We start from the raw sequence: 13743 nt of genomic DNA, 5'->3' as shown, positions 1-13743 counted from the left end.
TATGAGCCTGGACCACAATCTGCCTCCTGGGCTGGGATGATAGGCATGTGTCACTGCATCCAGCTTCCCTCTGTTGACATGGAGTCTTGCACTTGTCTGCCTGGGCTGGCCTGCAGCTACAATCCCTGACCTCTAATTTCAGCCTGTCATACAGCTGAGGATAACAGGCCTAGCTATGGGTTGAAAGGGAGTCTCCTGAACTTTTCTGACTGGGCTAGCTTCAAACTGTGACTCTCCTTTTCAGTCTTCCAAGTAATTAGGATTTACAGGTGTAAGCAACTGGCAGCCAGCAAGAACTGCTTTTGTTTTTGCTGTTGTTTGTTTTTGTGCTTGAACTCAGGGCCTGGGCACTGTCCTTGAGCTTTTCAAATCAAGGCTAGCACTCTACCACTTGAGCCACAGCTCCACTTTTGTTTTGATGGTTAACTGGAGGTAAGAGTCTCATGGACTCTAATGCTCAGGCTGGCCTCAAACCAAGATCCTTAGGTCCTTTGATCTTGAATAGCTAAGACTGTAGGTGTGAGCCACTGGTGCTGTGCTAAAGGAAAACTCTTTACCCTATTATTCCAAAATACCTGGAGCCTGGACTAAACAGAATTAATTTATGATACTTGGGGGAAAAAAATCTAAAAAGGAAGCAAGAAAGGCCTTCTCCAAGTTGGACAAACACCACCTTTTGTGTTTGTGATTGAAGTGTGGTCCTCATAGACCTGGCCTGCTCGGTCACTAGACAAGACCTAGAACCTTCATACACAGGAGGATTACCCACCTGCAATGGCCTGCACAGCCACCCGCAAGAATCCCCGCACTTCCCCCTTCTCACTGACGATGGCCACTCTGTGAATCAGGGGCACAGGATACAGCAAATTGCTCAGGTACACAAATGCCCTAGAGTCAGAAGGCAGAAAACCACATATCAGAGAATCCCAAAGAGGGACAAGCTGGCTCTCAGTCTCACTGAGACTATCTTCTCTCAACTGAGCCGGCTTCTAGGCCTTGTCTTAAAATTACCTCTCAGTTCTGTCCTTTCAAACTGCCTCCAGTTGCTTTTTTCAGCTATGACAACACATATAAATGCAAATGTTTGTCAAGACAGCTGACAAAGACCAACTTACACCAAATTAATCTCTGTAAGAATTGTATTGCAGGTAGAAGAGTAACAGTTGGAAGTAGACCTTTGAGACACTGCTCTGGGAAAATGGCTGATAGGGAAAGGAAACAATTGAAGGACTTAACCTTTAAATACAAGAAACTACCAAGATTCTTTCCCAATAGACAGAAATCAGGAGACAAAAAAAGGCAGGATGATATGAATGAAATAGAGTTAATAACTTAAAAAGCCACATTATTGCATATTTATTTTTATTCTAAGGACTGTTATCTTGAGGCAGGGTGACTAGCAATGGTAAGGGAAGCCTACGTGTGTGGCAGAGACTACACAGCCAGAAATTTCTTGAGTAGTGAGCCTGCAGGAGTCTCTGAATTGGCACCAAGGTAAATGCTACCAGAGAAGAAAGCTGGTTCCTATGGATTTAAAACCTAAGTCACATATGTGTGTGTGTATATATATATATATATATATATATATATATATATACACACACACACATATATATATGTATATAAACTGTTACAGATCTAACAGTTTATATTTCAAACAAACAAGTAAACTCCTATGACATCTATATTGTCTTCTTTCACTATTTTGTAGCAATTAAAACTGGTGACTGCAGAGTTTCAGAGTGCTCATTCCAATGAGTGGAAGAGATTGAGGATCTAGTTCCTACTGTTACTCCTGTCTTCCCACTTGGTATATGCTGATCTTTGCACATAAAACAAAAAGACAAAGAATAAACACTTGCATCAGGAAATCAAACAACTGAATGTGACACACAGGCCTGTCTGCTGTTCTCCTACTCTGATACAAACTTCAAAACAAAGCAAGAAGGATGGAGGAATGGATCCTTGAGATTTCAATTCAAGATAATGAAAGCAATTATGAAAACAGAATACATAATAAAAAGTAGTATTAATAAAACATAAGAACATAAATGACATGTGAATGACAACGGAAATGAAATAAATGCAAGTCAACATCGAATCAGTTCATGGTATTACTTCCCTTTCAGTCTGCCTCCAAAGCAGGAGGGGAAGTACTAAGAGACAAAGAATTAAAGCTTTGTTGTTCAAAAGTTTAAAAATAAATATGTAACCTAAAAAGTATTACAAACATTACCATCCAATGCTATTTCTATGACTACGTTTAAGACTAAGAATTTGGCCTGTGGAACCAAACGGATACTTTACCTCCAAAGTCAGCACACATAAAGACCACTGTTCTCCCCTAGAGGCTGATCCCATCAGACATGGCTGCTTCAAACACTGGGGCCATGCAGAGCTATCCTATGTGCCCCCTGGACAGAGTCTTCTCTGTACTAAATGTTCACCTCCTCCCTTTGATCTCACATCTTCAGGTGCTATTTTAATCACCAGGTCCCTGCAAGGTTAGACCATCTGAGCAATACACACAATTCTTTCATCATTGCTCTGATTTGCACTTAAATGTATTGTACTTCTGTCACTGACTGTAAGTCTATCAGAACAAAAACCATCTCTTCTCTTGCTTACCACTGTCTGTAGAGTGTCGGACATAATATATATGCTCAATCAATATGATGAATGAACATGTCTGTATGTAAGAGAAAAGGAAAGAGATCTTCCTCTAACTTTAAGTGGAAGATTTATCAGAAAAAATGTATTATACCTGAGGCTGAGAGGCAAAACCATTGAGCTTTATTATTATTATTATTTTGTTGGCCATGGGGCTTGAACTAAGGGTCTGCTCATTGTCTCAGCCTCTTTGTGCTAGCACTCTCCTACTTGAGCAACAGTGTCACTTCCGTTTTTGAGTGGTTAATTGGAGATAAGCATCTCATGGGGATTTTTCTGCCTGGGCTGGCTTCAAACTATAACCCTCAAATCTCAGCCCTCTGAGTAGCTAGGGTTACAAGTGTGAGCCACCAGTGCCTGGCTTATTGTTACTTTTAAATTTTTTATTTATTCTTTGGTGCCATTATTGGGGCTTGAATTCAAGGCCTCGAGCTCTTACTTGGCTCTTCTACTCAAAGCTGATGCTCTATCACTTGAGTCATACCTCTACTTCTGGACTTTTGCTGGTTAGTTTTTGTTTTTGTCAGTCATGGGTCTTGAACTCTGGGCCTTGGTTCATTCCCTGACCTCTTTAGCTCAAGGCTAGTGCTCTACCACTTGAGCCACAGTACCACTTCTGGTTTTCTGGTAGTTAATTGGAGATAAGAGTCTCACAGACATTTCTGCCAGGGCTGTTTTGGAACAGCAATCCTCAGATCTCAGCCACCGGCACCCAGTTTACTGGTTAATTTGAGATAAGTCTCGTCGACTTTTCTGTCTGGGCTGGCTTCAAAACTTAATCCTCAGAATTTCAGCCACTTTAGTAGCTAGTATGATAGGTGTGAGCTACTGATTCCAGGCTCTGGGCTTCTTTTTGTTGAGATGAAGCTGTGTGAGCTTTTTTGCCTGAGCTAGCCTGCAACTGCTATCCTCCCAATCTGTCTTTTAAGTAGCTACTATTACAGGTGTGAGACACTAGCACTCACTTTTTGTTGTTGTTGTTTTTGTGGGACCTCACACATGCTAGTCAGGTGCTCTACCACATGGGGCTATACCTCAGCCCCCAAAGCCCTTGCATTCTTAGAAAAGCATATCACCACCACAGGAATATTATAAAAAGTAACATTGGAGCACACATTAAAGATGAGAATTTCCTCTCTGCTTATGGACACAGCTATTCCACTGAATAGGAATTGTTGCAGGTGTCTCTAGTTAGCACATCTGCAATTCCATGGCAGGTGGGCCATCACTTCTGTGATACACGAATGAATACATGCTCACCAGACTGCTCCTGTCCCCCTAGCCCAAATTACTGCTGCATCAAAGTTCTCTGAAGCTTTCTAAATTTTTGTAATTACTCTAATTTTGGAAGTCCTTATACTTTGAACTAGCAGACTGAAGGAGAACAGAGATGAGAGGGAAGATATAAAGGACATGTTAGCTGAAAAACTCTGTGATGTTACATCAGAAAGAGAAAATAAATTTGTCAACATAAAGAAAATCAGCATAATTACAGTGATTCTTACAGAGGAATGTCAATTTAGTTCAGAGAGGTTTACAGAATCATCTTTTGCCCCCTTTTCAACCTAGAAGTCTAGCTTATGTCTCTCATCCCAAATTATGGTGGATGGTTTATACATCCCAGCATGCCATAAGAGAATAGCGAAAGGGACAAGCTCTTTGCATCTGGATACAAAGATTCACCAGAGGTAATCAAGGTCAGTCAACAAATCTACAAGCAGAATTTCATTAGGAAGATGGAAACTTTTACAAGTGAGTCACATTTATAATTCCATGCCAATATGGAAAAATCCAATCCTACAAATTACAAAGCAGGAAAGAAGTAATCATTGTTACAGCCAGTGACTGCCAAACAACTGGTGATGCTGCACCGTCATGCATTTTCTTGTGGAGAAGGAATGTAATTGAGGGCCAAATGGATAGCCATCTTCCACTTTACCACATGCTATGCTTTCACCTCCTCCCCAGTCTCTTCTCTATTTATTTTTGGCAGTACTGAGATTCGAACTCAAGGTCTTGCACTTGCTAACCACATGCTCTGTTGCTAGAGCCATGCCCGAGTCTTCTTTGTTTAGTAGGGTCTCACTTTTTACACAGGCTGGCCTACATTTTTTCTACTTACATTTCCTATATAGCTGGGGTGACAGGTACATACTGATGCACTCAGTTTTTTACTGGCTGAGATGGAGATACCCAAACTTTCTGTCAAGAATGGTCTCAAACCACAATCCTCTAATCTCAGTCTCCCAAGGAATTAGGATTATAGGCAGGAGTCACTGTACTCAGTGTCTCTATTTACTTGCTACTGGTGATTAAACCCTAGGTCTTACAACTGGACTATATTCCTAGCCAACTCCTATCTCCTAGTCTCTTGCAAGGTGACACTAGTTTTAGAAGTCTAGAACCGAACCCAAACAAATGAAAAGACCAATTTCTGAACCATAGCTTCATAAATATATCAGGTGAAAATAAGAGTTGACTGCTTTATATTTATACTTGCATCTAATATGAGGAAAAAAGAAAAATACTAGAGAATATACTTATAGCTTAAAAAATACATATATCTTTATATATATATTTAAGTAGATAGGTTTTTTTTTGTGTGTGTGTGCTGGTCCTGGGGCTTGAACTCTGGGCTTTGGACTGGCTGGACCTTTTCTTTGAAATTCAGTCCTTGTATCTCAGCCTCCTAAGTAGCTGGGATTATATGCACTGGTGCCTGGCTAAGCAGGATTCTGACTTCATCTTTTTGTTTTTTTGAGGCACTGGGTTTAAACTCAGGGCCTTGTCCTTTGAAAAAGATCTTTTTTTGAGAGGGGGGGGTCTGGTCGTGGGGCCTGAACTCTGGGCCTGGGCGCTGTCCCTCAGCTCTTCAGCTCAAGGCTAGCGCTCTACCACTTGAGCCACAGTGGCACTTCCAGCTTTTTTCTTTTTGCTTATGTGGTGCTGAGGAATCAAACCCAGGGCCTCATGCATGCAAGGCAAGCGCTCTACCACTGAGCCACCTTCCCAGCCCTGAAAAAGATCTTTTAAGGTTCTCAGTATATAGCTGGCACTGGGACTAAGTATATGGGCAGAAGATGTAACAGCCAACTCTTTAGAATAGGATGGCCATGTATGAGGGCACAGACAGCCATGGAAGAAAGCACTATTTTCCCATCACTTGTCAGTGCCTTTCTTAGTCAGCTTCTCTGAAATTCTAAGCATCTGATTCTGGCAATAGACCAGGAGAAAACAATATTCATGGTTCTACAATCTCATTGTGTTTACTCAGGAAGAAACTAAACTTTACATGTTCCTTACTACTGTAAAAAAAAACAACTGTCTAATATTATTACTTGACATTGTAATTGAGGTTTTCATTTCTACCGAAGAACTTATCTTTTCCCCTTTTTCATGTGTTAAATTTTGGAACATATGTCTGTGGGGTGGGAAGGGGAGAGGTCAAGAGACTTGCTGAACTTTCTTTTTTGGTTGGTCATGAGGCTTGAATTCAGGGTCTGGACGCTGTTCCCAAGCTCTTTTTCTCAAGGCTAGAGCTCCACCACTTTGAGCCATAGTGCCACTTCCAGTTTTCTGGTGGTTCATTGGAGGTAAGAGTCTCATGGACTTTCCTACCTATGTTGGCTTTGAACAGTGATTCTCAGATCTCAGCCTCCTGAGTAGCTAGGATGAGCTGAGTAGCTAGCGTGAGCCACCGGCGCCCAGCTCAATTTTTATTTTACATAAGCAGTGTTAGCCACTTGAGTAGTTGAGTTCAACAATACATTCAATATGTTCAACAAGACATTGTGGTTCTAATATACCACTAAACTTAATTTTTATACTTTAAAACCTAGACCTTGTTTTAGCTTAACCCAATGAATGCTCTATTATTGGAATTATAATGACCATTACTCATCATGAAGCTTGGATATGGACAAAGACACAGTATTGGGAACATGTGACAGAGGGTTCTGCATTTCTAATAGAGGAATGCATAGTCTGACAGCCAGACAATGCCTCCGTTTGGGGAACTCAACAAAAGCAGTTTCATGTAGCACTAAACAAATATTCATTGTTGACATTTTCTGAGATTTGTCATTATAAATCCTATAGGTAAATTCTGGCCAAAGCAATACAGAAAAACAGTCCCTACAGCCAAAGGGAAATCAGACTAAAGAATCCTGCTTCTTTCTAAGGTTCTTTTTAAGGTTCAATGGACTAAGCAAAAACCAAACAAACAAACAAAACCCCCCATGTACTTAACACTACTCCTAAGCCTAGTTCAGTCCTCTGATTCCTGTGGTGGCTTATCTAACCTTGGGCTCACTGTGGTCCACCACATGCTATCTCCATATGCTTCCTCACAACAGTGCCATCTGTGGAATCCATTGTCTTTGACTCTTTGCTTTAATTACTTTCTCTTTTGGGGTTTCCTCCTTCAGAACAATACTATTGGGCAATTTAGGACAAGCAGTCCTGAACATAATGTCTTCACAAATTGCTGTGTGCTTTTTCACAAAGTACCCGAGTGCTCTCTCCAGCCACATTGACCTTTATATTAGAAGCCCAAGCATTAGAGGATGTGAGACTGAGGATTCATGAATTAAACTGGCGAAGGCAAGTCTACCTAAAATTGTGCAGAGGCCTTTAAAAGCAAGAGCTGGTCCCTTTTTGCCTTTCTCATAATAACCTCACCAACCTTCCTACTAAAATGAACCAAGGGGATCGGTCGTAAAACGGGTCATGCCCATCACTGAAGAGATCTGATCCCTCCTCCGTCCCTGCGTCAGAGCCGGTGTCATCCACGAATGCCTCATCATCAAAATCCTCCATCTCATCTTGCTGCTCGTCAGCCAGCTCAGTGATGTCGGAATCGGCGGTGGAAAAAGTGGGGGAGGGTGTGCGGTCAGCAAGGCGCTCATTCACACAGCCGTGGAAAATGGGGGAGCTAGACACCAGGTAAGACGCCAATTAACACAGCCAGGGAGAAAGGAAGAGTTGGTTAAACAGGAAGCTATAGGTGCCAACAGGACAGAATCCACTGCAACACAATAAGAGCAAATAGAAAAGCAAAAGAATAAAATAGCGTAACTTATCTGGGTCAAGTGAAAGGGAATAGGGCAGGGTGAAAAAGTTCTACAAGGATGGATCCTTAGAATAAGAAACGCAAAGGAAATCCATGAGTAGACAACCCTTGGTAAATATGGTAAATATTGTATAAATTGTGTTATAAAACATTTCTATTCTCTCACTCATACAAAAGATCAGCATCCAGGCCTCAAAGGAGCTACTCAAAAGTCAGGTGAAATAGAAAGATTTGAATTCTCATTTTAGAGCAGAAACAAAATGCAAGGAATTATACTGGCCACAGCAGGCATGCTTTCCTTGGGTAAGATGTGTCTGGCCAGTTCATCTCTTTAAAAAAAGCAAACAACAATAACAAAAAAACCTAGTCTATTATCAAAGTGGAGTAGAAAAGGATTTTACTTCATTTCAATAAAATACTAGTACTTCAGTAACTCCTTTTTACCTAGTTTCTTTTCTTTTTTTCTTTGCCAGTCCTGGGGCTTGAACTCAAGGCCTAGGCACTGTCCCTGGGCTTCTTTTGCTCAAGGCTAGCACTCTACCACTTGAGCCATAGAAGCACTTTCAACTTTTTTGTGGTACTGAGGAATTGAACCCAAGGCTTCATGCATGCTAGGCAAGCATTCTACTACTAAGCCACATTTTCAGACCTTACCTAGTTTCTTTAAATATTATAACAGATTTTTGCAGTTGAAAACAGCTCCAATACTTGAAATCAGTAAAGTCAAAACTTAAATTTCTCTGCTTCCAAATTTCTAAGAACTCGGGGTTGGGAAGGAGTGCTTGCCTTGCATGCATGAAGCCCTGGGTTCGATTCCTCAGCACCACATAAGCAGAAAAAGCCGCAGTGGCACTGTGGTTCAAGTGGTACAGCACTAGCCTTGAGCTGAAGAGCTGAGGGACAGCGCCCAGGCCCAGAGTTTATGCCCCACAATTGACCAAAAAAAAAAGAACTCAACTCAATAAAGTCTCATAGAGGCAATACCGTTTTTCATAAAATGTTAGAGGAAGGCTGGGAATGTGGCTTAGTGGTAGAGTGCTTGCCTTGTAGGCATGAAGCCCTGAGTTTCATTCTTCAGTACCACATAAACAGAAAAAGTTGTAAGTGGCACTGTGGCTCAAGTGACAGAGTGCTCAGGGACAGTGCTCAGGCCCTGAGTTCAAGCCCTAGGACTGGCACTGGAAAAAAAAAAAAAAAGAGTGAGAGAGAAAGAGATTCAAGAAGACTGCCAACAGAAGTGAGATGATTGCCTAAGGAAAGAGTGTGCACAAATCAGAAAAAGGAATAGTTGTAGCTTGCTAAGGCATACACACATACTATGATTTTATTTAGACTGTGCAAAACATACATGTAAGTTTTGTTTTTCCTTTCAATCTATCCTTATCAACTATGAAAACATTTTGTGAAAAAGCTAGGAGCCAGGGGAGAGTGTTGGTTAAAAGTTGCAATCAAAACAATACACATGTTGAAATAAGACAGTGTTTATATCATGAGTGGATAAAATTAGAGAAAGGGTTTTGTTAAATGTACTTTTGCCCCTTTTAGTTCCCCAGAATATCTGCCGAGATTTTAAATAGTTAAAACAAAAATGATCAGTATTTAAAAGTAAAACAATATCATCACATACCTTCCCACAAGTTTGAACCAGTGGAACCGATCGTAGAACGGGTCGCTGCCTGTCATGGTGGTTTCGCTTTCATCTTGGGCACCGGAGGCCATCTCGCCGGCCCTGTCGTACATCTCTCGCATTAAATCTAGTCTCTGCCTATGGAACAAACAAGAGGCAGGAGTGGTTAATAGCATCAGATTGCATTAGTGCTGTGTTTTGGAAGCATATTCCATACAATATTTTTTCAAAAAGTTGTTCCCACCATTGAATGTTATTACAAAAAAATGAAAGCCAAAAGAAGACACCAATGTCTAAGTCACAAAAAATGAAGAATGGCCAGCAAGATGGGTCAAGTGGCATACACCTATAATCCCAAGCACTCAAGAAACTGAGACAGGGCTGGGAAGCTGGCTCAGTGGTAGAGCTCTTGCCTTGCATGCATGAGGCCCTGGGTTCGATTCCTCAACACCACATAAGCAAAAAGAAAAAAGCCGGAAGTGGCGCTGTGGCTCAGGTGGTAGAGCGCTAGCCTTGAGCTGAAGAGCTGAGGGACAGCGCCCAGGCCCAGAGTTCAGGCCCCACGACCGGACCCCCCCCCCCCCAAAAAAAAAGAAGAAACTGAGACAGAAGGATTACAAGTTCAAGGCAAGCATGGACTACATAGCAAGACTATCTCAAAAAAAAAAAAAAAGAACAGCCAGTTAACCTGTACTGAGCCAACAGTCTCAAAGGAAACTAGTTCAATGGTGTGTGATATTTCAATATACTCAGACAGTGGCAATTATCATACTAAATGCAAATAAAGCTAGATTGTAACTCCCCTGTTTTCTGAAAAAAGATAAATGATTTCTAAATACAAGATAGAAATAATAATCATAGAATTGGATCATCTCAAGTTTTAGGGTCTATGGAGAACAAACTGAAATATCTGCCAATATCAAAGGTATTTGAGGAGTGGGATTCATTCTCCTAGAAAATGGATATGGTAATATCATTAGTCTACAAGAGCACAGAAAAAACAGCACTCATCCTCAGAGAGAAGAGAATGTGAAGGAATCCGCTTGAGCAATTTACTATTATTTCCTAAGTGAAACAAGCAACTTATATGAATATCTTCATACTTGAGTTTCTCCAGAGACCAATAATGTGTTGCTCCATTCTTCAGATCCTGAACTTCTACTGCTACCACTGTACGAGGGAAAGGCCTGTCTTCATGCGTTTTATCCATCTCAGTGGGAAGCAACTCAGGAGGCAACGGGGAGTAGAGTGTGTCAGTCAGCAGAACAAACTGAAACTGCACCTGAGTGGGAAGGATAAAGCAGTGACAAGTGGGAAAGCCATTACCATTTCAGCAAGTAAGCCTCACAGACAAGGCAATGTTGCTATGCCAATGGGAAAGAGGCTGAATGTGAAGTATATGCTCAACAAATAGCTTGTGACTACCTAAAAAAGTTGGCTACCTATGATATTAAACACAGGGAACAATCCTAATTGCAGACTAAGCAATTTACAACTTTGTTTTCCTAGCTTGGAAGAGTGTTTTTATACAAACTAAAATCCCAGTAAATACATTTTGGCTGATTGAACAAAGGCTTCAGTGGAACTTATACTAGAGACCAAAAGATGGATCCAACAATGCATCTCTAGTCATCATTAATGAGAGGGGTTGGAACACACCGAAGGTTTCAATTTTAAATTCAGAGGATTACAACGACTACTCTTAGAAGCGTTTACTATATGGTAAGTGTCATGCATCATGTCATTTATCTCTTGCTACTACCCTATATTTTCACCAACAAACACTGATTAAACACTAGGTACAACATTAAGAACAGAAAAACAAAGTCCCTGCCTTTAGTCTACTTGGTGATGAATGTGTTAGTAATTACAGTGTGAGATGGGTTTCTGAGATCAGGAGTGAAGCTGAGGTCTACTTGACATAAGGAGAATTTAGCCCTGGGAGATAAATTTTTCCAGATCAAGCAGTCTGTTTTCCTTCTTCCTGTACAATGTGGTCTCTGGCTGTAATCTTAGCAATCAGGAGGCAAACAGTAGGGCATAGGAAGGTTCAATCAAATGTTCGGTGTAAAATGTTGGTAGCAATTATGAAAATAGATAACTTACAGTTATTGTCTTTTACCATGCTCAGACAGTATTTTTAGTGTTTTATGTACATTCTCTCTTTCATCTGTCATAACACCCCTGAGTGACAGGCTCTGTTGTCAACCTCATTTTGTGGATGAGTAAATCTGTTAACTAGGTCAGTGCAACTCGTGACACTGGACTGGTCCAAGCTATGTGGGAGCAGAGCACATGTGCTGGTGCATTGCACAGCAGTGCCTCGCAGATGCTAGGAGTCAAGTCAATTAGGTGGTGAAGAGACATACAGGCTTAATAGTACAGACTTAATAGTCAAAACCTAAAGTGAAGCTGGGTACTGGTGGCTAACGCCTATAATCCTAGTTATTCAGGAGGCTGAGATCTGAGGATTGTGGTTATAAGCCAGCTCAGACAGAGAAGTGCCCATGAGATTCATTTCCAATTAACCATTCAAAAACCAGAAAGTAGTGCTGTGGTTCATGTGGTTGAGACTAGCCTTGAGCACAATGAAGCTCAGGGATGGAGCCCAGGCCCTGAGTTCAAGCCCCAGGAAAAATAACATGCTAATGAAAAAACATGCTAATGAAGCTAGGCACCAGTGGCTGGGAGCTGAAGAATAGGACTAAAAGCCATTCTAGCAGAAAAATCCATGAGACTCTGATCTCCAGTTAACAAGCAAAAAGCTGGAAGTAAACGTGTGGCTTGAGTAGCAGAGTGCCTGCCTTGAGTAAAACAACTAAGCAGAGCTAGAGGCCCTGAGTTCAAAGCCCTAGTACTGGTGTGCACACGCGCATGCACACGTACACACAAAACTAAAGTGAAATTGAGATTTTTTTTTTCCCCAGAAATCCAAGAGAAACATCACTCACACACATACACACACACACACACACACACACACACACACACACACACACACACACACGTTATGCACACATATGTATGCACACAAACAAAACTAAAGTGAAATTGAGTTTTTTTTCAGACCTAAGAGAAACATTTTTTTATTAAGAGCAATTTCTAGCTCTTATCAAATACAATAAACTAAATAATTAACTAAAAACATGCATTTTAAGTTTAGTTAGTAGCTATAGCTACTATGTCCTATGCACATACATTGAATAAAGTATACAGAAAGCTGCTTCATAGCATAAAGCAGATGAGTTCCCTGAAGAGAATGGATAGTTCGGTTGCGGCTCAGCTGTGCCTGCGCATCACCCACATTCTCAGCACTTCCTTACCTTCTTCTTCAACTCCACACTGATGGCACTGGCTTCCTTCAGGTATACGGCATTGCCCCACAGCAAGTCCCGTAAAGAGGTAAACTGGTGAGACTTCCATTTCCGGAAGGCCCACTGGGCCAATTCAAACTCATGCTGTGTCCAAGGAGCTGAAAGACCAAATGAAACATATTTAATGGTCATCTCACACCTGTAAGGAAATCACACTCCTACCTTACAGCATTTACCATGCTATTTCCCAGTTTTGTTTATTAGTAAAGCTTGCTTACTAGATTGATTTTATAGAAGCCGTACATATATTTGAGAAAACTTTAAGTTCTATTTATTTGAAACAGTACAATAAGGAAATATATTTCCTCTTCCTTTATTTCTAAACAGACAATTTTAATATGTGACTATAATTCTTTTTTTGGCAATCATGGGGCTTAAACTCTGGGCCTGGGTGCTGTTCCTGCGCTCTTCAGCTCAAGGCAAGAGCTCTACCGCTTGAGCCACAGCGTCACTTCCGGTTTTCTAGTGCTTTTCTAGGATTACAAGTGTGAGGCACCGGCCCCCGGCTTCGTGACTAGAATATTTCTTTTTTTCTTTTTGGTTGGTTGTGGAGCTTGAACTCTGGGCCTAGGCACTGTCCCTCAGCTCTTCAGCTCAAGGCGAGCACTCTACTGCTTGAGCCACCTCAGATCTCAGCCTCCTTAGTAGCTAGGTTTACATGTGTGAGCCACTGGGGCCTGGCTTGGGATATTTTTGGACTTGTATTGGGTTTGAACTCAGGGCCTCACACTCACTTGGATTTTATTCTCAAGGCTGGTCCTCTACCACTTGACTCACAGTTCTATTTCCAGATTTTTGCTGGTTAATTAGAGATACATATCTCAGGGAGTTTTTTTGGCCAGGCTGACCTCAAACTGTAATCTTCACATTTCATTCAGCCTCTTGGTAGGTAGGATTATACATGTACGCCATCAGTGTTTGAGTTGATCCTATTTTAAATTTCCCCAAATACATTTGATAACAGGCCATGTACCACCATGCCTAGTCAGTGGCTGAGATGA

General features: G+C 41.3%; 1 protein-coding gene across 12 annotated transcripts in view; it reads right to left on the bottom strand.

Moving 5' to 3' along the window:
* The window catches only part of Kif1b (kinesin family member 1B), a 153607-nt gene that overhangs the window by 38303 nt on the left and 101561 nt on the right, over positions 1 to 13743 (bottom strand). For 9 of the 12 annotated variants that reach the window (XM_070037319.1, XM_070037324.1, XM_070037326.1 and 6 more), the window contains 5 exons: positions 12692 to 12840; positions 10472 to 10650; positions 9369 to 9506; positions 7355 to 7603; positions 770 to 888 (listed from right to left, as the gene is read on the bottom strand). In XM_070037319.1, the coding sequence (XP_069893420.1) occupies positions 770 to 888; positions 7355 to 7603; positions 9369 to 9506; positions 10472 to 10650; positions 12692 to 12840 (834 nt within the window). The remainder of the gene's footprint in view (positions 1 to 769; positions 889 to 7354; positions 7604 to 9368; positions 9507 to 10471; positions 10651 to 12691; positions 12841 to 13743) is intronic. The other 3 variants (XM_070037329.1, XM_070037330.1, XM_070037331.1) reach the window with 1 other exon arrangement.

This window comes from Dipodomys merriami, unplaced genomic scaffold (genome assembly GCF_024711535.1).
Source record: "Dipodomys merriami isolate MVZ:Mamm:240054 unplaced genomic scaffold, mDipMer1.0.p SCAF_28, whole genome shotgun sequence".
Classification (NCBI taxonomy): Eukaryota; Metazoa; Chordata; class Mammalia; order Rodentia; family Heteromyidae; genus Dipodomys; species Dipodomys merriami.
Note: the sequence above shows the minus strand (reverse complement) of the source record. Positions and strands in the feature narration are given on the sequence as shown.